This window comes from Pseudopipra pipra, chromosome W (genome assembly GCF_036250125.1).
Source record: "Pseudopipra pipra isolate bDixPip1 chromosome W, bDixPip1.hap1, whole genome shotgun sequence".
In the NCBI taxonomy this organism is placed as follows: Eukaryota; Metazoa; Chordata; class Aves; order Passeriformes; family Pipridae; genus Pseudopipra; species Pseudopipra pipra.
The window spans coordinates 34,874,081-34,900,628 of NC_087580.1; the positions used below are offsets into that span (position 1 = coordinate 34,874,081).

The 26,548-nt window shown below is 54.9% G+C and overlaps 3 protein-coding genes and 1 long non-coding RNA gene across 4 annotated transcripts in view; 3 read left to right on the forward strand and 1 right to left on the reverse strand.

Annotated features, from left to right (window-relative positions):
- Positions 1-26,548, forward strand: part of LOC135405703 (uncharacterized) — a 553,771-nt gene that overhangs the window by 34,102 nt on the left and 493,121 nt on the right. The window lies entirely within an intron of this gene.
- On the reverse strand, positions 1,242-5,162 carry LOC135404615 (alanine aminotransferase 2-like). Its single transcript, XM_064639347.1, has 4 exons — positions 4,851-5,162; positions 4,146-4,254; positions 2,768-2,898; positions 1,242-1,247 (listed from the first exon to the last, which is right to left on the reverse strand). The coding sequence occupies exons 1-4, from the start codon at positions 4,950-4,952 to the stop codon at positions 1,242-1,244; spliced, it is 348 nt and encodes a 115-aa protein (XP_064495417.1). The 5' UTR covers positions 4,953-5,162.
- LOC135404616 (B-cell antigen receptor complex-associated protein alpha chain-like) lies at positions 10,065-16,736 on the forward strand. Its single transcript, XM_064639348.1, has 5 exons — positions 10,065-10,200; positions 14,099-14,476; positions 15,102-15,220; positions 16,311-16,379; positions 16,485-16,736. Exons 1-5 carry the CDS (start codon positions 10,065-10,067, stop codon positions 16,593-16,595), a joined length of 813 nt encoding a protein of 270 aa, XP_064495418.1. The 3' UTR covers positions 16,596-16,736.
- LOC135404617 (olfactory receptor 14J1-like) lies at positions 23,784-24,722 on the forward strand. The gene has a single exon (XM_064639349.1). It carries the CDS (start codon positions 23,784-23,786, stop codon positions 24,720-24,722), a length of 939 nt encoding a protein of 312 aa, XP_064495419.1.

The window sequence follows — 26,548 nt, forward strand, 5'->3', positions numbered from 1 at the left end:
CAGAAGGGTTAACAGCCAGGTCGGTGTGCCCAGTTAACCCGAGCCCTGGGCTGGGTTTAATTGGGACACCGAGCCCCGGGCCGGGTTTAAACGTTCCCACCGAGCCCCAGGTCAAGTTTCCTCATTCCCAGCTCCCCCCGGGCCGGGTTTAACCCCCCGCACTCACCCGTGGGGTCCCAGGGTTGACGACCCAGAGCACTTTGGGGGTGCAGCGGCCCCGCGCGTCCCGCAGCTCCCGGCGGATCGCGGCCACGTCCGGGGCCCATTCCCGGGATTCCTCCAGGGGGTACGGGATGGGTACGGCCCCCGCCAGCCCCGCGGCCAGCGCGGCCGGTGGGGGCCCGGCACGGGCACCAGGACCCCCGTGGGCACCGCCGAGCGGGGATCGACCAGCAGGGACAGCACGAACCGCCGAGGGAAGGAGGGACAACGGGACCCGTCGGGGCGAGGAATAAAAATTTTGGATTTTTTTTTATAGGAATGTGGGGAAGTTTTAAGAGATCCCAGTCACAGAGCCGGAGATTGGGGGGGGCTTTTTTTTTTTTTTCGGCCGGATAAGGGAGATAAAAAAAACTATTATAAAATATATAAATAATGTATATTTTTAAAAATATATTTTATATATATATATAAAAATATATATTTATATTTTATATAGAATATATACATTATATATAATATATTATATATAGTTTTACAATTATATATATAATATATATTTTATATATATTTTATATATATTATATATTTTATACTATGTTATATTATATATAGTTTTATAATTATATATAATATATATAATATATATTTTTATAATATATACTATATATATTATATATATTATAATATATACTATATATATTATATATATAGTACATATATTATATACATTATAATATATAATATATATTTTATATATATTATATATTTAATATTATATTATATATAATTTTATAATTATAAATATATTATATATAATATATATAATATATATTATAAATATATATATTATATATATAAAATACATATATAATAAAAACCCTGAATAAATCCGCAATAAAACCCCTCCCCCCTTTCTTTGCTCCCCAAGTTCGCAGCGGGGTATTGAAATTGAAATTTTAAATTTCTTCCATTTAAAAAAAAAAGAGGGATTTTTTTTTTTTTCCGAGTTTCTGGTGTCTTTCTTCGATTTAAAAAAAAAGGGATATTTCTTTTCTTTTCCCGATGGTCAGGCCGGGGGTTTAAGGCTGGAATTTCCGGGGAACAGGGAGGAGAAATAAAAATATGGGTGGTGTTTTTATAGGAATGGGGTGAAGTTTGAAGAGCTCCGAGTCCCAGAGCTGGGTGTCTGGGGGGTCTTTTTTGCAGCGAAAAAAACACTTTTCAGACAAAAAAATGAAATATTAACCTTATCTAAAGAAAAAAACTATTATAAAATATATATATAATATATATATATTTTATATATATATTATATATATTATATATTTCATGTTATATTTTATTATCTATAGTTTTATAATTATATATATTATAGATATAGCATATATAACATATTATAAATATATATTTTATATATATTATATGTAATTATAGAACTATTACATATATAATATATATATTATAAATATAATATTATATGTATTATATATATATAATTATAAAACTATAAAACTATTAAACCCGAGGGGGTCTTTCCTCCCCCCGAAAAAAAAATACTCGGTGCTGGAGTAGAATTATTTAGAAATATTTAAATAACTATATTTAGATATTTATTATATATAATATATATAAAAAATATATATATATAATATATAATATATATAATATATTTTATAAATATCTAAATATAGATTATAATAATATATATATCTTTTTATATAATTATATATAATTATATATAATTATATATAATTATAAAACTATAAAACTCGTGGAATTTAAATTTATATTTCTTCCATTTAAGAAAAAAAAAAAAGACGGATTTTTTTTTTCTTTCTTTTCTCGACAGTCGAGACAGGGGTTTAGGGATGGAATTCTCGGGGAAATGGGATAAGGTTAATATTTCATTTTTTTTGCCTGAAAAGGTTTCTTTTCGCTGCAAAAAAAGGGGACTTCCCCTTCTTTTTTATTCGAGTCCAGCACCGAGTTTTGTTTTTTTGGAGGGGGAAAAGACCCCCTCGGTTTTAATAGTTCTATAGTTTTATAATTATATATATATATATACATATATATATAAAAAATATAGATATTGTAAATATATATATTTTATATATAATATATATAATATATAATAAATAAAGTAACATATGATATAATATCTAAAAACATAAATATATATTTTTATAAATACATAAATATCATATAAATGTAATAGTATATAATAATATATATAAATATATATTTATAATATATATTGTATATAATTATAAAACTATATATAATATATATATTTATAATGTATGTAATATATATTATATATTTACTTACAAAACTATTGATAATATTATATATATATTTATAATATATATTATATATTATATATATAATTATAAAACTATATATAATATAATATATTATGACATAATATAATATAAAATATTAAATTTCTAAAATTTAAATTTAAATTTCTTCAATTTAAAAAAAAGAGGGATTTTTTTTTTTTTTTTCTTTTCCAACCGGTGGGATTTTTTTTTTTCCTCATGGTCAGGCCGGGGGTTTTTCCAAGGCTGGAATTCCCTGGAGTTTGGGAAGGGAAGGGACTGACCGGCAGGATGGAGGCGGTGCCGCTGCACAGGATGATGTTTTTGGGGTCCGAGGGGATCCCGTCCCGCCGCTCCAGGAACCGGGACACGCGCTCGGGAACACACCGGGATCGGTGCTCGTGGTTGTACCCACCTGGGAGGGCACCCCGAGATCAGGGGGGCACCCCGGAGATCGAAGGGGAGCCCCAGAGACCCCAGAAATTGTTTGGGGGCACCCCAGAGATTGTTTGGGGGCACCCCATAATTCAAACAGGCACCCCAGAGATCAAAGGGGCGCCCCAGAGACTGTTTGGGGACACCCCAGAGATCAAAGGGGCGCCCCATAGCTCAAACGGGCACCCCAGAATTCAAACAGGCACCCCAGAAATCAAAGGGGCACCAGAGATTGTTTGGGGGCACCCCAAAGCTCAAACAAGCACCCCATAATTCAATCGGGCAACCCAGAGATTGTTTGAGGGCACCCCAGAAATCAAAGGGGCACCCCAGAGCTCAGAGGGGCACCCCATAATTCAAACGGCACCCCATGGGTCGTTCTGAGGGCATCCCGACGGTCTGGGCACCCCAAACCTCAAACGGTCGTTCTGAGGGCACCCCCATGGCTCTGGGCACCCCATAACTCAATTGGGTACCCCATAACTCAAACGGGTACCCCATAACTCAATCAGGCACCCCAAAACTCAAACGGGCATCCCATGGGTTGTTCTGAGGGCACCCCAAGGCTCTGGGCACCCCATAACTCAAACGGGCACCCCACAGATCACCAGACCCCCCGCGGGACACCCCACAACCCACCCACCCACCCCCACACTGAGCACCCCACAGGATCGCGACCCCCCCCCTCCCGGCACCCCCCAAACCCCGCCGAGGTGACCCCAAAACCCCTCAAAGCCCCCAAACCCCTCTGGGGTGACCCCAAAGCCCCCAAACCCCTCCGGGGTGACCCCAAGGCCCCCCAAACCCCGCCAGGGTGACCCCAAAGCCCCCCAAACCCCGTCGGGGTGACCCCAAAGTCCCCAACCCCCCCAAACCCCTCCAGGGTGACCCCAAAGCCCCCAAACCCTGCCGTGGTGACCCCAAAGCCCACCAAACCCCCCAAACCCCGTCAGGGTGACCCCAAAGCCCCCAAACCCAGCCGAGGTGACCCCAAAGCTCCCGAACCCCCAAACCCCTGCAGGGTGACCCCAAAGCCCCCGAGCCCCCCCAAACCCCGTCAGGGTGACGCCAAAGCCCCCAAACCCGCCAGGGTGACCCCAAAACCTCCAAACCCCCCAAAGTCCCCAAACCCCTCCGGGATGACCCCAAAGCCCCCAAACCCCGCCGGGGTGACCCCAAACCCCTCCAGGGTGACCCCAAAGCCCCCGAACCCCCCCCAAATCCCACCGATATTCCCGCTGTCCATCTCCCGCAGGATCCGGCGGGCCCGGCCCCGAACGGCCTCGGGAAACGTGTCCGTGTCCAAAAGTTCGGGATAAACACAGGTGGCCAAAACCTGGGAACAGGGACCCAAAACCTGGGAACGGGGACCCAAAACCTGGGAACGGGGACCCAAAACCTGGAAACAGGGATCCAAAAACTGGGAACAGGGATCCAAAACCTGGGAACGGGGACCCAAAATCTGGGAACAGGGATCCAAAACCTGGGAACAGGGATCCAAAACCTGGGAACGGGGACCCAAAACCTGGGAACAGGGATCCAAAACCTGGGAACAGGGAGCGGGATTGTCCCCGGGGACACGGGGGGACATTCCCGGGGGTATTTGGGATCGGGATTGTCCCCAGGGACACGGGGGGGACATTCCAGGTGGCACCTAGGGAGTGGGAATGAGTCCTGGGGGGACACAGGGACACGGGGGTGACATTCCCGGGGGTATTTGGGGATCGGGATTGTCCCCGAGGACACAGGGGGTGACATTCCCGGGGGTATTTGGGGATCAGGATTGTCCCCGAGGACACAGGGGGGGGACATTCCCAGAGGATCGGGATTGTCCCCGGGACACGGGGGGGACATTCCCGGGGGTATTTCGGGATCGGGATTGTCCCCAGGGACACGGGGGTGACATTCCCGGGTGACATTCCCGGGGGGTACCTGGCGCAGGACGGGAATGGGAGCCCATCCCATGGAATGCGGGTCGTCGCCGCCGCATTCCAGAGCCTGGAATGTCCCCGCGGTGCCCTCGGGGGCCGCCATGGCCCGGCCCGTGCCAGGGGGGTGGTGCCAGGGGAGGGAAACGGGGCGGGAATTGGGCAGGATATCGGGAAAAGGGACGGGAAAAGGGGGATAACCGGGGGAAACGGGCACGGGGTGGGCACCGGGATTGGGAAACGGGGCTGGAAAAGGGGGATAATTGGGGGAACGGGGCTGGAAAAGGGGGATAACGGTGGGGAACGGGGCTGGAAAAGGGAGATAACTGGGGGAACGGGGCTGGAAATAGGGATAACGGGGGGAACGGGGCTGGAAAAGGGGGATAACGGGGGGAACGGGGCTGGAAAAGGGGGATAACGGGGGAAATGGGGTGTCCCTGGCACGGGGTGGGCACCGGGACCGGGAAATGGGGCTGGAAAAGGGGGTAACCGGGGGAAACGGGGCTGGAAAAGGGGGATAACGGGGGGAAAACGGGGTGTCCCGGGCACGGGACGGGCACCGGGAGAGGGACAGGAGGGGAAATGGGGTGGGAAAAGGGATAACGGGGGGCACCGGGGGAGAAAGGGGGGCTGAAATCGGGGGGGAAAGAGGGACAACCCTGGGCTCGGGGCAGGTCCTGGGTGGCATAACATGGGCGGAGCTGGGCACGGAGGGACAGACGGACAGACGGGACCCCGCCCACCCCGGGCACCCCGGCACGGACCCCTGCTCGTTAATTAAGGCCCCTAATCATTAATTAAGACCCCTAATCATTAACCAGGAGGCCCAAACATTAACCTGGCCCCAAAACAACAACCCGGCCACGCCCCCCCCCCCCCCCCCCCCCGGGGGGTTTCCCAGGGATCCCGATCCCGGACCTGGATCCTGCCATGGCGGCCGCGGGCCGCTGACCCCGCCCCGGACCCGGAGACCCCCCTGCTCGAGGGGGGGGATGGCACCGAGGAGGAGCTGGCATGGGTGAGACCCCCCCACCCCCCCCCACGGGACCCCCAGGGTCACCCAGGGGACCCCCAGGACCCCCAGGGGCACCCAGAGAACCCCCAGGGCCCCCCCCCAGGGTCATCCGGAGACTCCCCAGGGACCCCCGGACCCCCCCCGCGGAACCCCCAAGGTCACCCAAGGTCACCTACGGACCTCACGGGGACCCACGGATTCCCACGGGACCCACAGACCCCCACGGGACCCCCAGGGTCACCCCGAGCCCCCACGGGGACTCACAGACCCCCACGGGACCCCTGGGATCACCCAGACCCCACGGGGACCCACAGACCTCCAGGGGACCCCCCAAGCCCCAGTGGGACCCACAGGGACCCCCATGGGGACCCCCACAGGGACCCCCCAGCGTCACCCCGAGTCCCACAGGGACCCACAGACCCCCACGGGACCCCCACAGGGACTCCCGGGGTCACCCAGAACCCCACAGGGTCCCACAGACCTCCAGGGGACCCTCAGAGCCCCACGGCGACCCACAGGGACCACCAGCGTCAACCCGAGCCCCCACAGGGACCCACAGACATCCAGGGGACCCCCCAAGCCCCAGTGGGACCCACAGACCTCCAGGGGACCCCCGGAGTCACCCCAAGCCCCCACAAGGACTCACAGACCCCCACGGGACCCCCAGGGTCACCCCGAGCTCCACAGGGGCCCACAGACATCCAGGGGACCCTCAGAGCCCCATGGGGACCCACAGACCCCAATGGGACCCCCATGGGACCCCCAGGGCCACCCAGAACCCCACAGGGACCCACAGACCTCCAGGGAACCCCCCGAGCCCCAGTGGGACCCACAGGGACCCCCCATGGGGACCCCCGTGGGGACACTCAGGGTCACCCCGAGCCCCCACAGGGACCCACAGACCCCCAGGGGATCCCCACGGGGACCCCCAGACCCCCACAGGACCCTCAGGGACACCCCAAGCCCCACAGGGACCCCCAGAGTCCCCCTGAGCCCCACAGGGACCCACAGACCCTCATGGGACCCCCCACGGGACCCCCAGCATCACCCTGAGCCCCACAGGGACCGACAGACCCCCACGGGATCCCCAGTGTCACCCCAGACCCCCCCAGGACCCCTTGAGTCACCCAGAACCCCCCAGGGACCCACAGACCCCCATGGGACCCCCACGGGACCCCCGGGGTCACCCCAAGCCCCCACGGACACCTCAAATCCCAGAATTCCACAGGGGACCCACGGCCATCCCAAATCCCACAGACACCCCAAATCCCAGAATTCCACAGAGGACTCACAGACACCCCAAATTCCCCGGACACCCCAAATCCCAGAATTCCACAGGGGACCCACGGACACCCCCAAATCCCAGAATTCCACAAGGGACCTCCGGACACCCCAAATCTCAGAATTCCACAGGGGACTCACAGTCACCCCAAATCCAGAATATCATAGGAGACTCATGGCTATCCCAAATCCCACGGACACTCCAAATTCCAGAATTCCACAGGGGATTCGTGGCCATCCCAAATCCCAGAATTCCACAGGGGATTTGTGGCCATCCCAAATCCCAGAATTCCACAATCCCACGGACACCCCAAATCCCAGAATTCCACGATCCCACGGACACCCCAAATCCCAGAATTCCACAGGGGATTCGTGGCCATCCCAAATCCCACGGACACCCCAAATCCCAGAATTCCACAAGGGGCTTGCAGACACCCCAAATCCCATGGACACCCCAAATCCCAGAATTCCACAGGGGACCCACGGACACCTCAAATCCCAGAATTCCTCAGGGACCCCCTGGACACCCCAAATCCCAGAATTCCACAGGGGAGCCATGGACACCCCAAATCCCAGAATTCCCCAACCCCCGGGATTGAGGGAAGCGGGAAGGGGGGGATGGGGGAGGACCCCCGTGGGGTGACCCCCCCCTGACCCTCCCCGTGTCCCCCCCCAGTTTGTCCCCCAGGGCCTCTGCGGGGACACCCCCGAGCTCCCGGCGCCGGTGGTCCTGCGGCAGGTAACCAGAACAGCCCAGGGAATACCGGGAATATCCCCGGGAATGCTGTGGGAATGCTCCAGGAACATCCCAGGGAATCCCGGGAATGCCGTGGGGATGATCTGGGAACATCCCAGGGGATCCCGGGAATGCTGTGGGGACGATCCGGAGCATCCCAGGGAATCCTGGGAATGCCGTGGGGACGATCTGGGAGCATCTCAGGGAATCCCGGGAATGCTGCGGGGATGATCCGGGAGCATCCTGGGGAATCCTGGGAATGCCATGGGATTGATCCGGGAACATCTCGGGGAATCCCAATGTGATGGTTTCACTCTAGGCCTTCCTGGAGACCAGCTTGTAACCAGGAAGGAACTAGGAAAGTGATCACGGAAGTATTCCATGCTATTCCTTTACGTAACTTGAGGTATAAATAAAGCCAGCGGGAGGGATCTCTCCCTCTTCCTTTCCGGCGAGGTTCGAGGACGGTGGGTCCCTGTCTCGGTCTGGCTTATCTGGAGCCGAGGCCCACAGTGACTGCTGTTATCTGCCACGCGTGAGGGGAGAGCCCTGGGCTGTGTCTGGCCATCCTGCCTGTTCGAAGGGAAGTGGTGAGATTTTTGCTAGTTTGCCTTCAGTTGGCTGGTTGACTTGCTCGGTCTTTGTCCCTTTTTGTCCTTCTCCCTTCTTCCTCCCCCTCTTCCCTTTTTGGGGAGCTGTTTGGGATTTCTGGAGTTGTGGTGTGTGGTATTCTCGTTTTGTGTATCTGTCTCATATGTAAAATATATATATGTATATATTTTTGCTATAGCTTTGGCGGCTTGGGTCTTTTCTTTTCTCTTCCCTCTCTGGGAAGCGGGTCCTTGTTGTCGAGTTTCAGGGGCTTGGCGGGAAGCCAGCTCGAAACTTGCACAGATGGGAAGGGGAGAATAAACCCTGTTCTTTTCCTCTTGCCTTGGGTGGGCACAGACTTTGACTTTGGCTTTAGTAAAGTGCCTTATCCCAACCCACGAGTCCTTTTCCATCTTATTCTCTCTCCCCTGTCAGGTTGGGAAGGGCAGTGACAAAGTGGCTGGGTGGGCACCTGGTGTCCTGCCAAGGTCAGCCCACTACAGAACCACAGGAACCCCGGAACACTGGAATGGAGGGAACTCTGTGACCCTGGAGGGCCGCATGGAACCAGAAGAACCCTCAGACATTTCAGAACCTGGAGAAATCGAGGGGCTACTGTAACACTGAGGGGCCTCATGGAACAAAAAGGACTCTGTGACACTGTGGAAATTCATGGAATAAATGGTCCTGGGTAACACTCCAGGGCCTCATGGAATCAAGGGGCCATTGAGACACTGCAGAGACTCATGGATATAAATGAGCCCTGAGACATTTCAGAACCTCAGGGAATCAAGAGGCCTTTGGACCCTGCAGAATCTCATGGAGCAAAAGGAAACCCAAGACAATGTGGAAAATCATGGAACCAAGAGGCCATCGTGACACTGCAGAGACTCGTGGAGCCAGAGGGACCCTGGGACTCTGTGCAACCTGATGCAATCAAGTGGCCACTGTGACACTTAAGGGCCTCATGGAACAGAAGGAACCCTGGGACACTGCAGAACATCATGAAATCAAGGGGCCATTGTGACACTGCAGTGGCTTGTGGACCCAAAGGGGCCACTGGGACACTGCAAGGCCTCATGGAATAAACAGATCATTGTGACTTGGAAATAAGGCAAAAAAGGAAGGTGTGTGCCCAGTGGAAGCCAGGTCAAGTGACTTGGGAAGAATTCAGAGATGTTGCTCATCACTGTAGGGAGAAAATCGTGTGGCCAAAGCTCAGCTGGAGTTGAAGCTGCCAGAAATGTGAGGGACAATAAAAAGGGTCTTTTCAAATATAATAATGGCAATAGGAAGTATAGAATTATCATTGACCCATTCCAGGATGAGGATGGTCACCTCCCACACAGGGACAAGGACAAGGCAAAGGTGTTTCACGCTTTCTTTGCCTCTGTCTTCAACACGGATGACGGACCAAGGGGGTCTCAGAGCCCTGAGTTGCAGGACCATGACTGCAAGAATGATCAACTCCCAGCTATCCCTGATGTTGTGTGGGATCTGCTGCTCCACCTGGATCCCTACAAATCTCTGGGGCCTGATGGGATTCATCCCAGAATCCCCAAAGAGCTGCTGATATCATCAGAAAACCTCTTTCGATGATTTTTGAGTGGTCTTGGGAATCTGGAGAGGTCCCGGCTGACTGGAAGCTGCTGAACGTTGTCCCGGTTTTCAAGAAGGGCAAGAAGGAGGACCTCAGAAACTACAGGCCTGTCAGTCTCACTTCAGTGCCTGGTAAAGTTATGGAGAAGATTATTCTGGGAGAGGTTGAAAAACACCTGAAAGACAACACAGCCAGCAGGGCTTCAGGAGTGGAAAGTCCTGCCTATCAAATCTGATTTCCTTCTATGACAAGGTGACCCACCTGTCTGGTCAAGGGAGGCCAGTTGATGTGATCTTTCTGGATTTCAGTAAAACTTTCAGTCCTGTCTCTCCCAGGATCCTTCTGGACAAACTGTCCAGCCCAGAGCTGGATAAACACATCCTGTGCTGGGTGAGCAATTGGCTCCTGGGTCGGGCACGGAGGGTGACAGTGACTGGGGTGACATCAGATGGGGGTCACTGGTGGGGTTCCACAGGGCTCCATCTGGGCCCTGTGCTCTCCAACATCTCCATCAATGACTTGGATGCAGCACTGGAAGCAACACTAAGTAAGTTTGCAGATGACCCCAAACTGGAAGGAGCTGTTGAGTCCCCTGAGGGCAGAGAGGCCCTGCAGAGAGACCTGGAGAGATCCAAGGGCTGGGAATCACCAACCATGAGAAGTTCAACAGCGGGAAGTGCCGGATTCTGCCCTGGGATGGGGCAACCCCGCATGGACGGACAGACTGGGAAGGAGAGGCTGGAAAGCAGTGCTGGGAAAGGGCCCTGGGGGTGCTGGTGGGTGGCCAGTTGGCCCTGAGTCAGCAGTGCCCTGGCAGCCAGGAGGGCCAAGCCTGTCCTGGGGGCATCAGGCCCAGCATGGCCGGCCGGGCCAGGGAGGGGATTGTCCCGCTCTGCTCTGCCCTGGGGCGGCCTCACCTGCACCATTGGGGCAGTTTGGGGGGACACAATGGAAGGGAGAGATTGAGCCAATGAAGAGGGTCCAAAGGAGGGCAACAAAGATGGGGAAGGGCCTTGGGGGGAGGCGTGTGAGGACACTGAGGGCACTTGGTGTGTTCAGCTGGAGAAGAGGAGACTGAGGGGAGACCTCACTGCAGGTCCAACTTCCTGGGGAGGGGCAGAGGAGGGGCAGGCCCTGAGCTCTGCCCTGGGGGGACCAAGAACAGGACTGAGGGTACTGAACAGGCTCCCCAGGGCAGTGGGCACAGCACCAAGGCTGCCAGGGCTCCAGCAGCATTTGGATGATACTCTCAGACCCACGGTGTGACTCTTGGGGGTGGTCCTGGGCAGGGTTAAGTGTTGGACTTGGTGATCTTGGTGAGTCCCTTCCACCTTGGCATATTCTTTGAGTCTGTGATTCTGTAATGTCCTGTTGATTCCACGAGGTTCCACAATGTCTCTCTGTTGTTTCTGTGCCATGAGGCCCCCACTGTGGTGTCACCCCCTTTTCTCTCCCCACAGAGCTCCTGAGCCGGTGGCTGGACCCCCTGCCCCCATCCCCACGAGGATTTTGGGGTGTCCTGTGTCCCTCCCTCCCCTGCTTTTATTCTGACACCACCCAGCTGCTTCCAGTGATCCCAGTAAACCTTCCCAGTTCTCCCCAGTCCTGGTTATGGGAGACAGTGGGGGAGGGGCTTGGGGAAATCCCAAGGGGTGTAGCTGAGTTTGGGGGGCAGAATCGGCCCCGGGATGGATCAGAAATGGGGACCCCCCTGTGTTCCCCCTGTGTCAGTCTGCTCTGGGGGGCTTTGAGAGGGCACCTGCCCCTCAGTAAAGCACCCAACTCACCCTAAAAGGTGCTGGGACCCCCCAAAACCTCCCCACAGCCCCTCAAGGACCCCCAAACATACTCAGAGCCCATTCAGGACCCCACCCAACCCCTTTTCTGGGGGACTTCTCTGGGCACTGGTGGTGCTGGGAGCCCCCCCCGGCTGCAGGTGAGGAGCTCTCGGGTGAGGGGGGGGTGGGAAGGGGGCAGACAGTGGGAAAAGGGGGGTCAGAGGGGACAGAAGTGGTGGTGGGACACCAAAGTGAGTGGGAGGGCAGAGGGACCCCCCAAAAGTGGAGGGGGGGGAGGGCTCTGAGGTTTGGGAGATGATGGGAAATGTGTGGGAGAAGTCAGAAGAGTGGGGAAAGGGGAGGGTGGGACCCCCAAACTGAGCATGAGGGGGCTGGGGATGGAGGGGACAATGGGAAAGTGGGAGGAACAGGGAGAAGGGTGGAAAAGGGGGGGTGGTCTGGCAGGTCTGACAGTCCCATGGGGGTCTTTGGGCACAGGGAGGGTTGGCAAAGGGGGGTGGCCCCCCTGAGCTCCCAACTTACTGTGGGGTGCTGGGGGCTGCTGGATCCAACCTCAGCCTTGGATTATGCCAACAGTTTCAGTTTAGAGGAATTACAGAGGTGTGACTGAACCACCTTTGTCCCCCAGGTTTTAAAGATGGCAAATCAGATCTCTTGATAGAAATGAATTTATTTAGGGTTACAAATGATCACACAAAAGATCTTCATCAGAATTATTTACTGCACAATAGAAACACTAAAACTACCAGGAGTACAGGATAAGACAGGACAGTGCTCTACACTAAAGCAATTTTTGAATCTCCGGCTGCCTTCCCGGCACAGGCTGGCTCTTCCCCCCTCAGAGCACCCTGGGCTGGCTTTGGAGCCCCTCCTGTGGGGGGATCTCCGGCCCTTTTCCTCCCCACTGCCTTCCTGGAGCCCTTCAAAAGGGCCTCTCCCACCAGGGTCTGCCGGGGGGATTTGTCCTCCGGGCTCTCCATCCTCAGCTCGGGGCCTGGGGCAGGAGGGAAGAAGGACAGGGGGGACCTGGGAGGACCCTGAGACCCAAACTGAGTCCCCTGAGACCCCCGAAATTCCCCCCTCAGAAGTCCCGGGGGGATTTTGGGGCAGCAGGGCCTGGAGGATGGGTGGGTGTGGCCCCCAGCCCTTCCCCCCGGGGGAATTTTGGGTGGGCGCGGCCTCCCGGGGTCACTGGGCCACATCTCCTGTTTTTGGGGCCTCAGCGGGGACAGTGGGGGGATGGAGGAGGCTCCCCAAAATCAGAGGCCTCCCCCAAACTGGGGGGTCACAAGACCCCTGCTCATCCTCATCCTGCTCCTCGCAGGTAGGATTTGGGTCTGGGGGTCTCAGTTTTGGTCTGGGGGGGTCTCAGTTTGGGTCTGAGGGGTCTCTGGGGTTTCAGTTTGGGTCAGGGGGTCTCAGGCTTTGGGTCTGGGGGTCTCAGGGGTCCCAAGGCCTCAGTTTGGGTCTGGGGACCTTGGTTCTGGGGGGTCTTAGTTTGGGTCTGGGGATCTCAGGTTTTGGGTCTGGGGGGCTCAGGATTTGGGTCTGGGGGTCTCAGTTTGGCTCTGGGGATCTCAGGTTTTGGGTCTGGAGGGCTCAGGTTGGGTCTTGGAGGTCTGAGTTTGGATCTGGGGGTCTCAGTTTGGGTCAGGGAGGCTTAGGGTTTTGGTCCGAGGGGCTCAGGATTTGGATCTGGGGGTCTCAGGGATCCCAAGGTCTCCATTTGCATCTGGGGGTCTCAGGGTTTGGGTCTGGGGGGGTCTCAGGGGGTCTCAGCATTGGGTTTCATCCCCCGCACCTGTGTCAAAACGTCCCCCGCTCCCCCTCCCAATCAGTATTTCCTGTCCCCAAACTGGGACAGGGAACCGAAACTGGGAGGGGGGAGGGGGGGAAGTGAGAGGGGCTGGGGGGCCCCAATGACTCTCCGATGGGTCTGGGGGACCTTCAGAGATCCCGGGGGTCCCCCAATGACCCCTCACTGTTCTGGGAACTCTCAAAGACCCCCCTCCAGCAGGGACAGGGACCCCCAGTGACCCCCCCGGGGTCAGCCGCCCTCCGTGGGGGTTGGGGAGCTCCGGGGGACCCCCCATAACCCCCCCTCTGTCCCCGCAGGCTCCCAGTGCTCCCAGACCCCCCCCGAAGGCTGCGCCTCGTGCCCGACCCCCTCCCTGCCTCCCCCCCCGGAGCCCCCCAAGACGCCGACCCCTGTGATCGTGACCACCGGGAGCCCCCCCGAGCCCCTCCTGCTCCCCGGCCCCGCCCCGGGGGTGGCTCCGGGTGTGGGGGGGGCCCCCCTCCCGCGAGAGGCCCGTGGGGACCCCCCTGACCCTCGAGTGCCACTTCCGAGGCCCCCCCGACACCGCCCTGACCTGGCTCCAGGCGTGTCCCCCCGGGCTCGGGGAGGTCCCCCGGAGCTGCCCCTGGCCCCAGGAGGTGGTGGCCACCCGGGGGGGCCGCCGGATGGACCGGGTGGTGCAGGAAGGGGGGGGAAGCTCCACCCTGACCTTCCCCAAACTGTCCCACAACGACTCCGGGCTCTTCTTCTGCCGCGTGGAGTCCGGGGGGGAGACGGCCCAGAGCTGCGGCACCTTCGTCAGGGTCCTCGGTGAGTGGGGGGCGCGGGGGGGTCTCAGCCATGTCACTCGGCCCCTTCCGGTGCCCCCAGCATGGTACCAGTATAGCCCAGTCCCTCCTAGTTTAACCCAGTCCATCCCAGTCCCCTCCAAGGGTATCCCAGTGCCCCCCAGCCCTGCAGCACCTTCGGGAGGGTCCTGGGGGTCTCGGGGAGGAGTCAGGGGGGGCTGGGGGGTCTCATCTGAGTCACTGGTCTTTCCCAGTCCATCCCAGTCCCCTCCCAGTATAACCCAGTGCTACCACGAGCCCCCCCAGTCCATCACAGTGCCCTGCAGTTCCCCCCAGTCCCTCCCAGTTATTCCCAGTATCCCCTTTGAGCCCCTCCCAGTGCCCTTCCAGTATAACCCAGTGCCCTCCCAGTATAACTCAGTGCCCTCCACTCCCTCCCAGTATAACCCAGTGCCCTTCCAGTATAACCCAGTGCCCTCCCAGTACAACCCAGTGCCCTCCAGTCCCTCCCAGTGTAACCCAGTGCCCTCCCAGTATAACCCAGTGCCCTGCACTCCCTCCCAGTATACCTCAGTCCCTCCCAGTGTAACCCAGTCCCTCCCAGTATACCCCAGTCCCTCCCAGTTACCCAGTCCCCGTTCCCGCAGAGCCGGTTCCCGCCCCGTTCCTGGCGCTGAGGGAGAGCACCAAGAACCGGATCCTGACGGCGCAGGGGGTGCTGCTGCTGCTCTGCTCGGCCGGGCCGGGGCTGCTGCTGCTGCTCAGGGTGGGACACTGGGACAAACTGGGACAACTGGGACAGGGGGACACCAACTGGGACACTGGGACACCAACTGGGACACTGGGACACCAACTAGGAAACTGGGACAACTGGGACACCAACTGGGACACTGGGACACCAACTGGGACACTGGGACAGGGGGACACCAACTGGGACACTGGGACACCAACTGGGACACTGGGACACCCAACTGGGACACTGGGACAACTGGGACAGGGGGACACCAACTGGGACACTGAGACCCCCAGTTCTGTCAATGGGACCCCCAGTTGGGACACTGGGGACACCAACTGGAACTTTGGGACCCCTAAATGGGACACTGGGGACGCCAATTGGGACACTGGGGACACCTAATTGGGACATTGGGGAAACCAACTGGGATGCTGGGGACACCAATTGGGACACTGGGGACACCAACTGGGACATTGGGGACACCAACTGGGACACTGGGGACACCAGGTGGGACATTGGGACCCGTAAATGGGACACTGGGGACACCAATTGGGACACTGGGGACACCAATTGAGACATTGGGGACATTAATTGAGACCCCGGGGACACCAATTGCCCCCCAGGTCCCCCTAAATCCCCCCCTGGGTAACCCCAATCCCCCCCGACACCCCCAACCCACCCTGGTACCCCCAATTCCCCTCCGGATGCCCCAAAACCCCTTCAAACCCCCCGTACCTCCCAGTTCTCCCCAGTTCCCCCCCAGTTCTCCCCAATCTCCTCCTGCCATCCCCAAATCCCCCCAGTCCTCCCCAGAGACACCCAACTCCTCCCGGCCACCCCTAAATCCCCCTGGTGCCCCCAAAAACCCCCCTGGCCACCCCAACCCCCCCCGGCCACCCCTAGTTTTCCCCATCACCCTTAATTCCCCCTTGGTGCTCCCACCCACCCCCCCCCCCCGGCCACCCCTAAATCCTGATTAGTGCCCCCAAAACCCCCCCTGGCCACCCCAAAAACCCCTTGTGCTCCCTTCCCCCCCCCCCGGCCACCCCTAAATCCCCCCTGGTGCCCCCAAAGCCCCCCTGGCCACTCCAAACACCCCCATGCCCCCTGTTCCCCCCCACAGAAGCGCTGGGCCAACGAGCAGCTGCTGCACCCCGAAAAAACCACATGCGAGGAGGAAAACCTCTACGAGGTGACGTTCCGGGGGCCTCCATGCCCCAAAATCATGCTCGGAGGGGTCTATCAGCCCCTAAACCCACCCAAACCAACCCGAATCCCCCCCTTTCCCTGCTTTCAGGGGCTGAACCTGGACGAGTGTTCAATGTACGAGGACATTTCCCGGGGGGTCCAACCCACCTACCAGGACGTGGGGACCCTCCCCGGAGACTCACAGCTTGAAAAGCCCTGAGGGACCCCCCGAAAAAGGGGGGTGGGACCCCCCGGGAAGGGGTTTGGGATCCCCTGGCTCTGCTTGGCCCCCCCGATGCTCTGCTCTGGTGACACAAGGCCGTGCTGACCCCCCCCCAAATAAAGCTGCTGTACTGCCGGACGGGTTCTGTGGGTTTTGGGGGGTTAGTTACTTGTTAGTAATTAACGAGTGGTTAATTAATCAGCAAGGGGAGGCAGGTGAGAGCAGAGATGCCTCAGAGTCTGATGGGAAGGGGGGTCTTGTAGTGACCCCCTATTTTTCCCCTATTATCCCCCATTTTCCTTCTTCATCCTCTATTTTCCCCATTTTCCCTCATTATCCCCCATTTTCCCCATTACCCTGTTTTCCCTCATTTCCCCCATTTTCCCCCCATTTTCCCCCATTTCCTCCATTATCCCCTATTTCCCCTTATTTCCCCCATTCCCCCCCATTTTTCCTCATTATCTCCTATTTTCCCCATTATTCCCATTTCCGCATTATCTCCTATTTTCCCTCATTTCCCCCCATTATCCTCTATTTTCCCCTCACTCTCCCATTTTCCCTCACTTTCCCTCTGTCATGGTTTGAGATAGCCCCAAAATCCAATTCCCTAACTCCATCCCCCCTCCCACATCTCAACCCAATGTGAGATGGGTTTTTCCAGACAAAACACACCAGACTCAAAGTGGGGGAAGGGAATATATTACAATGACTGTACAAATAAATATAACATCACATTATACACACGATCATAACTATCTCTACCGACATATAGTATTTACAATGGACCAGATCTCTTCTCCCCTCCAAATAAAAGTCCAGGAGGGAAAGAAGGACAGATCCCTTCCAGTCTCTGAGCAGCAGCATCTTCTGAGGCAGCAGTCTGTCTGTCTTCTCCACATGCAGCAGCTGATAGCTGGCTTTCTGCCAGCACTCAACGAGGGAGATATCCAAGTCTCTCTCTCGGCCCCATCGCCTCCAACCGAGGGGTCTTCCGTGGGCTTCGTAACCCCAGACAAGGTCGTATCACCACGTCATATCACGAAGACACAGGGGGGTCTTCATGACTGTCTGGTATCTCTTGCAGGAGACTCAGCTCCTTCTTGCAGGGCCTCTGTGCCCTGTCTCTCAGGCTGCCACCGTGGCAGCAGTGCAAGGGGGGGAGCCAAGGTCAACTCCCCCTGCATTCCATCTGGCCGTCCTGGTCCAGCTCCGGGACGTCTCTGAGCTTCTCAGCTCCTCTCTCTCTCCGGTGCTGCTGTACTCCAAGGCTCCTCTAAAATAGGAGTCCATGTCCCTCTTCTCCAAGAGGGTCTCCAAGGGAGTTTTGGGGGATCTGGTACAGTCTTACCCCAAACTCTGTCTCTCAGCTACTGGCTCTCTTTCTCCTCCCTTTCCAGGAGTCTTCTCTGCGGTGCTGCATGTTGTTCCTGCTGCTCTTGCAGTTCAGGTTCTTATTTCTGGCTCTCTGCCACCGTTTCTCTGGTCAGTCCCGGCTGCTGCTCTGCGCCCATGGAGAAAACATCTCCCAGCATAACTACAGGCACCTAGCCCAGCTTTATGCTGTTCCAGGTCCCTGCAGCCCCCAGCCAGGGGCTGGGAGGCCCCAGAGGGCCCAAGGGGCTTAGAGCCCCTTCCTCGTGGCTCTACAACATGGCCACCTCTCCAACAACCAAAACTACAACTCTTCTCTTCCGGTCTGGTTGTGATATGTTTACATTTCTGCAGGAGCGCCCATTGGGTAGAATTTCAAAACTTCCAGGGGTTTCCACCCCTTGGGGTCTACCACTTTTCTCAGCCTCTGGGGGAAAACAAGATTCAAACCACGACACCATGGTAACTAACTGTAGCAACGGGAATATATGCTGGTTGCCATTGGTAACTGACTATACCTGTGGGAAGTATGATGGTTGCCATGGTAAGTGACCGTAGAAATGGGAATGTCTGGTGGTTTGCCATTGGTAATCGACTGTACCAGTGGGAAGTATGATGGTTACCATGGTAACCGACTGTAGCAATGGGAATGTATGCTGGTTGCCATGTTAACCAACTGCAATGATGGGAATGTATGATGGTTGCCAGGGTAACAACCGTGGCAATTGTAATGTATGATGGTTGCCATGGTAACTGATCGTAGCAACAGGAATGCCTGATGGTTACCATGGTAACTGACCGTAGAAAAGGGAATGTATGATGGTTGCCATGGTAACTGACCTTGGCAATGAGACTGTATGCTGGTTGCCATGGTAACCAACCATAGCAGTGGGAATGCATGATTGTTGCCACGGTAACCGACTGTAGCAATGGAAATGTGTGATGGTTGCCATGGTAACTGACCTTAGCAATGGAAATGTATGGTAGTTGCTGTGGTAACTGACCGTGGCAATGAGAATATATGCTGTTTGCCATGGTAACTGACCACAGCAGTGGGGATGTATGGTGGTTGCCATGGTAACTGACCGTATCAATGCGACTGTATGATGGTTGCCATGGTAACTCACCATAGCAATGGGAATGTGTGATGGTTGCCATGGTCACCGACTGTAGTGACAGGAATGTATGATGGTTGCCATGGCAACCAACTGTAGCAATGGGAATGTGTGATGTTTGCCATGGTCACTAACCATAGCAATTGGAATGGATGCTGGTTGCCATGGTAACTGACTGTACCAGTGGGAAGCATTATGGTTACCATGGTAACTGACCGTAGCAGTGGGAAGTATTCTGTTTGCCACAGTAATTGACTGTAGCAATGGGAATGTATTATTGTTGCCATGGTAACCAACCATAGCAATGACAATGTATTACGGTTGCCATGGTAACTGGCTGTGGCAATGGGAATGTATTCTATTTGCCATGGTAACTGACCATAGCAATGGGAATGCATGCTGGTTGTCATGGCAACTGTGATTTACTTAGACTGTGAGCACGATATTTTCATCTGTAAAAACATTAGTGAGTGTCCAGAGATCTCCCAAGATGGGGTTTAAATGTCTCAAGCACATGAGCACCAGAGAGGGGCTAAGGAGCTGTGGCCTCAATGGTGTGGAGACTGAGGACAGCACAGGACAGCCCTCAGAGGGCTTGAAGGGTGGATTTAGAGATGGTGGATCCTTTTGTCAGAGCAGAAAAGAGCATGAGAAAGAAAGAATTAATGCCAAGTGCAGCTGGGGAGGTCCCAAGTAGACATGAGTGTATCGAGGAGGGGTTACTTTATCAGGGAAAAGGTCTGAGATATACAGACACGAAAAACGGACACCGCTGCTAGTTCAACAGAAAAAAACAGTATTTATTACAAAAAGGTGGCCAAGAAAATGAACAAACCCAAAAGGGAGGAACGAGGAGAGGAATAAGCCCCCAGCACGATCTCCCCAGTTACCCAGCTGTTGCCTATAAAGTTATCTTACCAACCTAGCATACCTATAATTACCCAGAGCAGAAGTGGCATCCTCGGAGAGTCAGTAAGTTAACAAGCTGGTAAGCGCCAAAAGGCAACGTTGTCCTTGAAGTAAACTAGCTCTCGCCAAGGAAGCACTATCTGCTTTTTAAACAATTAATTGAGAGACCACAACCTCCCCAGGTGTGGCCAGCACCGCCCCACCAGAGGCCCTCAGTCCCACCTCCCGGTTATGTCAGCGCATCTCTTCTGTGCACACGTGAGAACTTCGGAAATCCACACGCGCATGCGCAGAGTGTTTTGGGGGTCTTTCTTAATTGAGTCTGGGGTCGAGCCTTCCTCACTTCATCATCACTTTCTCCTCCAAATGCCCTTGACGGAAAAGTAACCAATCACAGAACACCAATTAAAACAGTTTATACAAAAAGCTCTCAAGGACAACTTTCCTGCTTATCAGTGGTTGTTTTCCCGTAACTTGGCAGGGAAAGAGCAAAGCTTTCACAGGTGGCAGGGCCAAACACAGACCAAAAGTATCAGCATAAATTCCCCCTGGTACACATGAGGAAAAAGGAATTTCACTCCATGGAAAATGCTGTGCTGGAACACGTCACCCAGGAGGAGTCTGGATGAGCCCAAGGCTTTGTGTGTGCAGGAAGAGCCAGGGAGGATGCAGAGATGTCAGTGCAGGAAGGTGCCAGCCAGGTGGGGCAGCCGGGGGGATGACGACAGCCTGCAGGGAAAGGGGCAGGGCATGGACACCGTAGGACAGCCTGGGCTGGAGAGGAGACAGGGATGGGGAGAAGCTGAAAGGCCCTGACAGAGCCACCTTCTGCAGGCCTTTGGCCATGGCTGCTGTCTGTGCCCCTGATGCCAGGAGGAGACACGTGGCCCTTGCAGCCCTGGGGCCTCATGGCCTCCTTGTCCCTGCTCAGCAGCCTGGCAGGTGCCACCCCATGGTCCTGCCCTTGGCATTGCACATTCCACATCCCAGTGCCCCAGGAAGAGCCCTGAGGAATGAGGCAGGGACAGGATCTGCCTTCCCAGGGGCTGAGGGTCAGGCCTTGGCCTGTTAGATTAAGGAAAGAAGTCAAGGTTTCTGCAGCATCAGAGCCACCTTTCCCTTGCTTGTCCATCCTTGTCATCACTGTCTGCAGATTTCTGCTCTAACTGGAACCTGGGGACATGTTCTCAGTTCTGTCCCTCAGTGAGACTCATTAGCACCTCAAGAAACTTTGGTGTTTTCATCTCACTTTGACTTCTTGAGAAGTTGTTTGAACTCACTCTCAGGGACTGAATCTCATGTAAACAACCTAAACATCCCCTGAGGGTCATGAAATGCCTGGGGCTGTTGCTGTGCTGCTGAGCTGGGCCAGGCTCCTGGCACACAGGGAGCTCCTGGCAACCCAGAAGAGCTTCAAAGAGACAGCTCTGCTGGTGAGCAGCTCCTCTGCACAGCCCAGCAGGGCTGAGGGCACTGCCTGCAGCACCCAGGGCACAGGAGAGAAGGCAGAGAGATGAGAGGCAGCCTGGGCTGGGAGGTGACTGAGCTCTTACTACACCAGAAACCTTCCCAGGATTTGAACAAAGAATTCTCTGGCTGTGGGAAAGTTCAACTTGCCTTCCTGGAGGGATCTCCTAAAGCTGGCACATCCCACAGCTTCTAGGATCTTTCAGCGGGACTCTCCCAGTTGCTGCAGTGCAGGGGAAGTGGCCACATGGCAGAGCAGGGCAGGAGCTGCAGGCAGCAAGGGCAGAGAGGAGAAGGGAGCAGGAGGTTCAAGGGATCCTGGGGTGGGAGGACAGGGCAGAGCTGCTCAGGGCAGGAACCTTGCCAGCCCTTTGCCACGGTCAGGCTGTGGCTGCAGAGCAGTGCAGGTGAGTTCCTGCAAGTGCCTCTGCCAGCTGCCAAATGGCAGCAGTGGCAGGAGCTGTCAGGATGGCTCTGCTGGATTTGCTGGGGTGCAGCAGGAGAAGCTGCTGCAGAGCAGGACTTGCTGCTGCCCCATCAGAGGCCCAGGGCCAGAAGGTTCCCTGTGCCAGGGCTGGCTGTGGGGTGGGAAGGTGGGGGTGCAGCCAGGGGTGCCCAGGGCTGTGGTGCAGAGCAGGGTCCTGCCCCCAGGACTCTGTGTGCTGGGGCAGGGACTCTGCTGCCTGCCAGGGTCAGCTCTCAGCCCGGCCAAGGAGCTGCCACGGCCCTGCAGGGAGAAGGGGTGGGTGGAAGGAGTGACCCCTCAGGGCAGGGCAGGGCTGGGCAGGGCCCTTCAGCTGCAGGCTCAGGGCTCCTCACAGCTTCAGCTCCACCTCCTCCATTTCCAGGGGCCCTTCTCAGGAAGCACATCCCCCCAGAACACCTCCCCCTTCCCAGCCACCACAGGCTGTCTGGGATCTGCTCTGCAGCCCCTGCCCAGGCAGAGCTGCCCCTGGGCACTGGGCTGGGGATGGCTCTGGCAGCACTGGCAGGGAGCTGAGCTGGGCACAGGCAGGGGCTGCTGGCAGGAACAGCTCCTCACCCAGACACAGGCAGGCAGGGAGAGGCAGCTGCTGCCACAAGGGCTGGGCAGGGGGATGTGGGCCCCTCCCTGCTGTCCCTGTGGCACAGACCCCTTCCCTGAGCAGCTCCTGCCTGGGCTCCTTTCCCAGCCTAAGCAGAGCCTGTGCCCTCAGGCCCACGGGGGCTGGGCTGTGCATTGCCCTGCAGCAGCCAGAGCCCAGGCAAGGACAGGGCCCTGATTTCCAGCTGTCTCTCTGTGTCCCTCCTCCCTTGGCAGCAGCACTGTGGCATTTCACTGCCATCCCCTGCTGCCTGGGCTCTCCTTGTTCTCACCAATGGCTTTTCTGAGCCACTGTGGAGTTTGGAGGTGGCAGATTCCTGTCCAGACACAAACCCTTTGGGTGCTGCTGTGGGGATGTGTCTGTGGGAGCCAAGTGCCCAAGTGCCCTCCAGGCACCTTCAGGGGCTTCAGCTGTTTGCCTGGGTGTCCTACAGGGCTGCAGGTGCCCTCCAGAAGGGCACAGCTCTGCCATAGGATCTCTGCGCTGCACAGGATCCCCATGGAGAAAACTCCTCAGTGCTAAATCCATGCAAATGCTCTGGGCAGCTGCAAGGAGCATTTTGTGTCTCAGTCTGGGAGGGGAGAGATGAAAAGGTGAGGAGTGTGTCAATCTGTTCTTTGGACATGGATTCCTGGGTATCTGTGCAGTTTCTTTGGAGGGGAACAGTTGAGTGTGATGCTCCTCCAGCTCCAAGCTGCCAGCACAGGGCAGCTGAGCACAGGACTGATGGGCAGAGCAGCTCTTCTCTCTGCACTAAGGGACCGTCTCTGTGCCCCTCAGAACCCACAAGACTTGACCTGCAGTGCAATAGGAATGTCAGGGACTTCAAAATTCCACAACCACTCCTAAGCGTGGCAGGTGCAAGTGGGTGAACAAATACAAAGAATTCCCTCAGCTCAGTCCTTCATTTGGGCACATTGCAAACAGCAAAGCTGAGAAGCTCTTTGATGTATCGCGAGTACCTTTAATTTGAGATCACCCTGCATTCCAAGTTCCCTCTCTGAGCAGAGCAAGAAGGAGTCCTTGGGAGTCCATCACAGAGTTACTGCTTCCAATGGTCCTTTCAGGCAGTAAAAGCCAGAGCTCAGGGGAGGGAGCTGCAGGGAGGTCTGAGTGAGGAGAGAGAGCCTGAGAGTGGGGTGGCTGTGAGACGGGTAATGTTTGGCTGCATAAGCCTGGTCTAACTCAGCAGTGACTTTTCCTCCTTGACAGGTCAAATTACTTTGCGGAAGGAACAAATGTGCAACAGCAGCTCCATGCCCCAGTTCCTCCTCCTGGCATTCGCAGACAGGCGGGAGCTGCAGCTCCTGCACTTCTGGCTCTTCCTGGCCATCTCCCTGGCTGCCCTCCTGGCCAACGGCCTCATCCTCAGCGCCGTAGCCTGTGACCACCACCTGCACACCCCCAGGTACTTCTTCCTGCTCAACCTCTCCCTCACAGACCTGGGCTGCATCTGCACCACTGTCCCCAAAGCCATGGACAACTCCCTCTGGGACACCACAACCATCTCCTACCATGGATGTGCTGCCCAGGTTTTTCTCTACTTAGTCTTTCTTAGAGCAGAGTTTTCCCTCCTCACCATCATGTGCTACGACCGCTACGTTGCCATCTGCAAACCCCTGCACTACGGGACCCTCCTGGGCAGCAGAGCTTGTGCCCACATGGCAGCAGCTGCCTGGGCTGCTGGGTTTCTCAGTGCTCTGCTGCACACAGCCAGTACATTTTCCCTGCCCCTGTGCCAGGGCAATGCCCTGGGCCAGTTCTTCTGTGAACTCCCACATGTCCTCAAGCTCTCCTGCTCACACTCAGGCTACCTCAGAGAACTTGGGCTTATGTTTTTTACAATCTCTTTAGGACTTGGCTGTTTTGTTTTCATTGTTTTCTCCTATGTGCAGATCTTCAGGGTTGTGCTGAGGATCCCCTCTCAGCAGGGACGGCACAAAGCCTTTTCCACCTGCCTCCCTCACCTGGCTGTGGTCTCCCTCTTTGTCAGCACTGTCATATTTGCCTACCTGAAGCCCCCCTCCATCTCCTCCCCACCCCTGGACCTGGTGATGTCAGTTCTGTACGTGCTGGTGCCTCCAACACTGAACCCCCTCATCTACAGCCTCAGGAACCAGGAGCTCAGGGAAGCCATAAGGAAAACGATGACTGGATGTTTTTTTAAGAAGCAATAACCTGCCTCTTTTCTTCTGCAGAACACTCATTGTGTAACACATTTTGTGCCCAGCCTGCTTTCTAAAGCTTTTGATAGTGGTGGGGGTAGGGGGCTTTTCTGTTTTTTTCCTGTGTTCATGTCATTAACACTGAAATTTTATTCTTCATCCCATATAATTCACTCTCTACCTCTTTTTTTTTCACCCACAAAATATAGAAATCAGAAATCATGCTTTGTGTGCATTTAAGCAAAATAAAAGCTTGTGCAGCAAGGTATTTGTCAAACATCCTCCCTGTTTTAGTTTGTACATGAGGAATCACAATCTCTGAGTGTAAGAAAGGACACAAATGCTTTTTTCCAGATTCTTCCTCCAACGCCTCCCCTGAAGCTGGAGGGCATTTCCATGTTTGCAGATGTGGAGGGGAAAAGAGTCCCAGCACTGCCAGGGAGCACCAGAACTGGGTCTGTTCAGAGCTGCTCTCTTTGCACTCCCACCCTCTCCTTTCCTGTCCGTGCCCAAGGCCTGAGTGCTCTGGCAGCTCAGTCACTGTCCTGCTGTGGGTCAGGCCTGTGAGCACAGGCAGGGACAGGCCCTGGGCACTGCTGGGACAGGGCTGGGCTCCACAACAGCAGTTCCAGCAGCAAAGGGGTTCCCCTCCAGGCACTTCCTGAAGGCTGAGGTCTTTTCCCAACACTGGTATCGAGAAGAAGTCCCTGGATTCCTTTTGTTCCATGAGGTTCCCCAGTGTCACAATGGCCTCTCGATTCCATGAAATTCCACTGTGGCCCGGGTTTCTTTCTTTCCAAGAGGCCCTGCAGTGCCACAATGGCCTCCTGATTCCATGGGTTTCTGCAGTGTCACAGTGGCCCCTTTATTTCAGGAGGTTGTCCACTGTCCCTGGGTTCTTTGGCTCCATGGGGCCCTGGAGTGTCCCAGTGGCCTCTTGATTCCATGGGTTTCCCCAGTGTCACAATGGCCCCATAATTCCATGAGGTTCTGCAGTTTCACAGTGGCTCCTTGATTCCATGAGGTTGCACCGTGTTATCACAAAGCTGAGCCCATCCTGATGAAAGTTCTGAGGAGGTTAGGAGGAACTGGGACAAAAGGGAAGGAAAATTGGGGAAGGAAAGAGGGGCTTGATCAACAGAGAGGAAGGATTTTGTTGAGGTAAAACCAGGTTCAGGTAATGCTGAGGGTGCTGAAACACTGATTGTGCAAATACTCCTGGTAGGCCTTTACTCTCTTTGTAACCTGAAGCCCCAACACTACCCAAAAGTGCTGTCCCTCCCATGGAAAGGAATCCACTGCTCTAATTTCAAGCCAGAAAAAGCCCAAACCAAGAACTCCAGACTCTTATTTGTACTCCAGTGCCCATCCCATTCCCAAACCTGTATTACCAGTATGAAAAGCCAAGCTTTAATCCTGACCCAGCCCAAAAAGCTCTTCCCCTAATCATGAACTGCCAGCAGAACAACAAACCTCCCAAAGTTCTACCTAATCCCCACCCTGAGCTCCAAACCCCAAGCCCTGACCATTCAGCACCCCCACAGCCCTTGGGAGCAGGGCAAGGACCTGGAGGGCCCAGAGCAGGCCCAGGGGGTTGGCAGAGGAATGGGAGGTGACCTGGATCTGCTCAGCTCTGCACATGGCAACAGCCAGAGCTGGTGCAGAGACATCAGGGAGGGTCTAGAAATGCTGCTGGGAGGGGGTGGGAAAGCAGGAGGGGTGTGTGCAGCCTGCAAGGCCAGAGCAGCAGCAGGGCCAGGGCAGGACAGCCTGCAGGAGAGATGGCCAAGGGCTCTGGCAGGGCTGCAAGGCCCAAAGGCACCCAGGCCTTTGTCCCC

Bases quoted from the DNA above. Each gene is read 5' to 3' on its own strand.
- LOC135404615 (XM_064639347.1), bottom strand. From the start codon at position 4,952: ATGGCGGCCCCCGAGGGCACCGCGGGGACATTCCAGGCTCTGGAATGC. The intron at 4,255-4,850 runs GTACCCCCCGGG...CCCTGTTCCCAG, and splicing joins CCATTCCCGTCCTGCGCCAG to GTTTTGGCCACCTGTGTTTA. The intron at 2,899-4,145 runs GTGGGATTTGGG...GTGCCCTCCCAG, and splicing joins GATGGACAGCGGGAATATCG to GTGGGTACAACCACGAGCAC.
- LOC135404616 (XM_064639348.1), top strand. From the start codon at position 10,065: ATGATTTTTGAGTGGTCTTGGGAATCTGGAGAGGTCCCGGCTGACTGG. The intron at 10,201-14,098 runs GTAAAGTTATGG...GACCACCGGGAG, and splicing joins CAGTCTCACTTCAGTGCCTG to CCCCCCCGAGCCCCTCCTGC. The intron at 15,221-16,310 runs GTGGGACACTGG...TCCCCCCCACAG, and splicing joins GGCTGCTGCTGCTGCTCAGG to AAGCGCTGGGCCAACGAGCA.
- LOC135404617 (XM_064639349.1), top strand. From the start codon at position 23,784: ATGTGCAACAGCAGCTCCATGCCCCAGTTCCTCCTCCTGGCATTCGCA.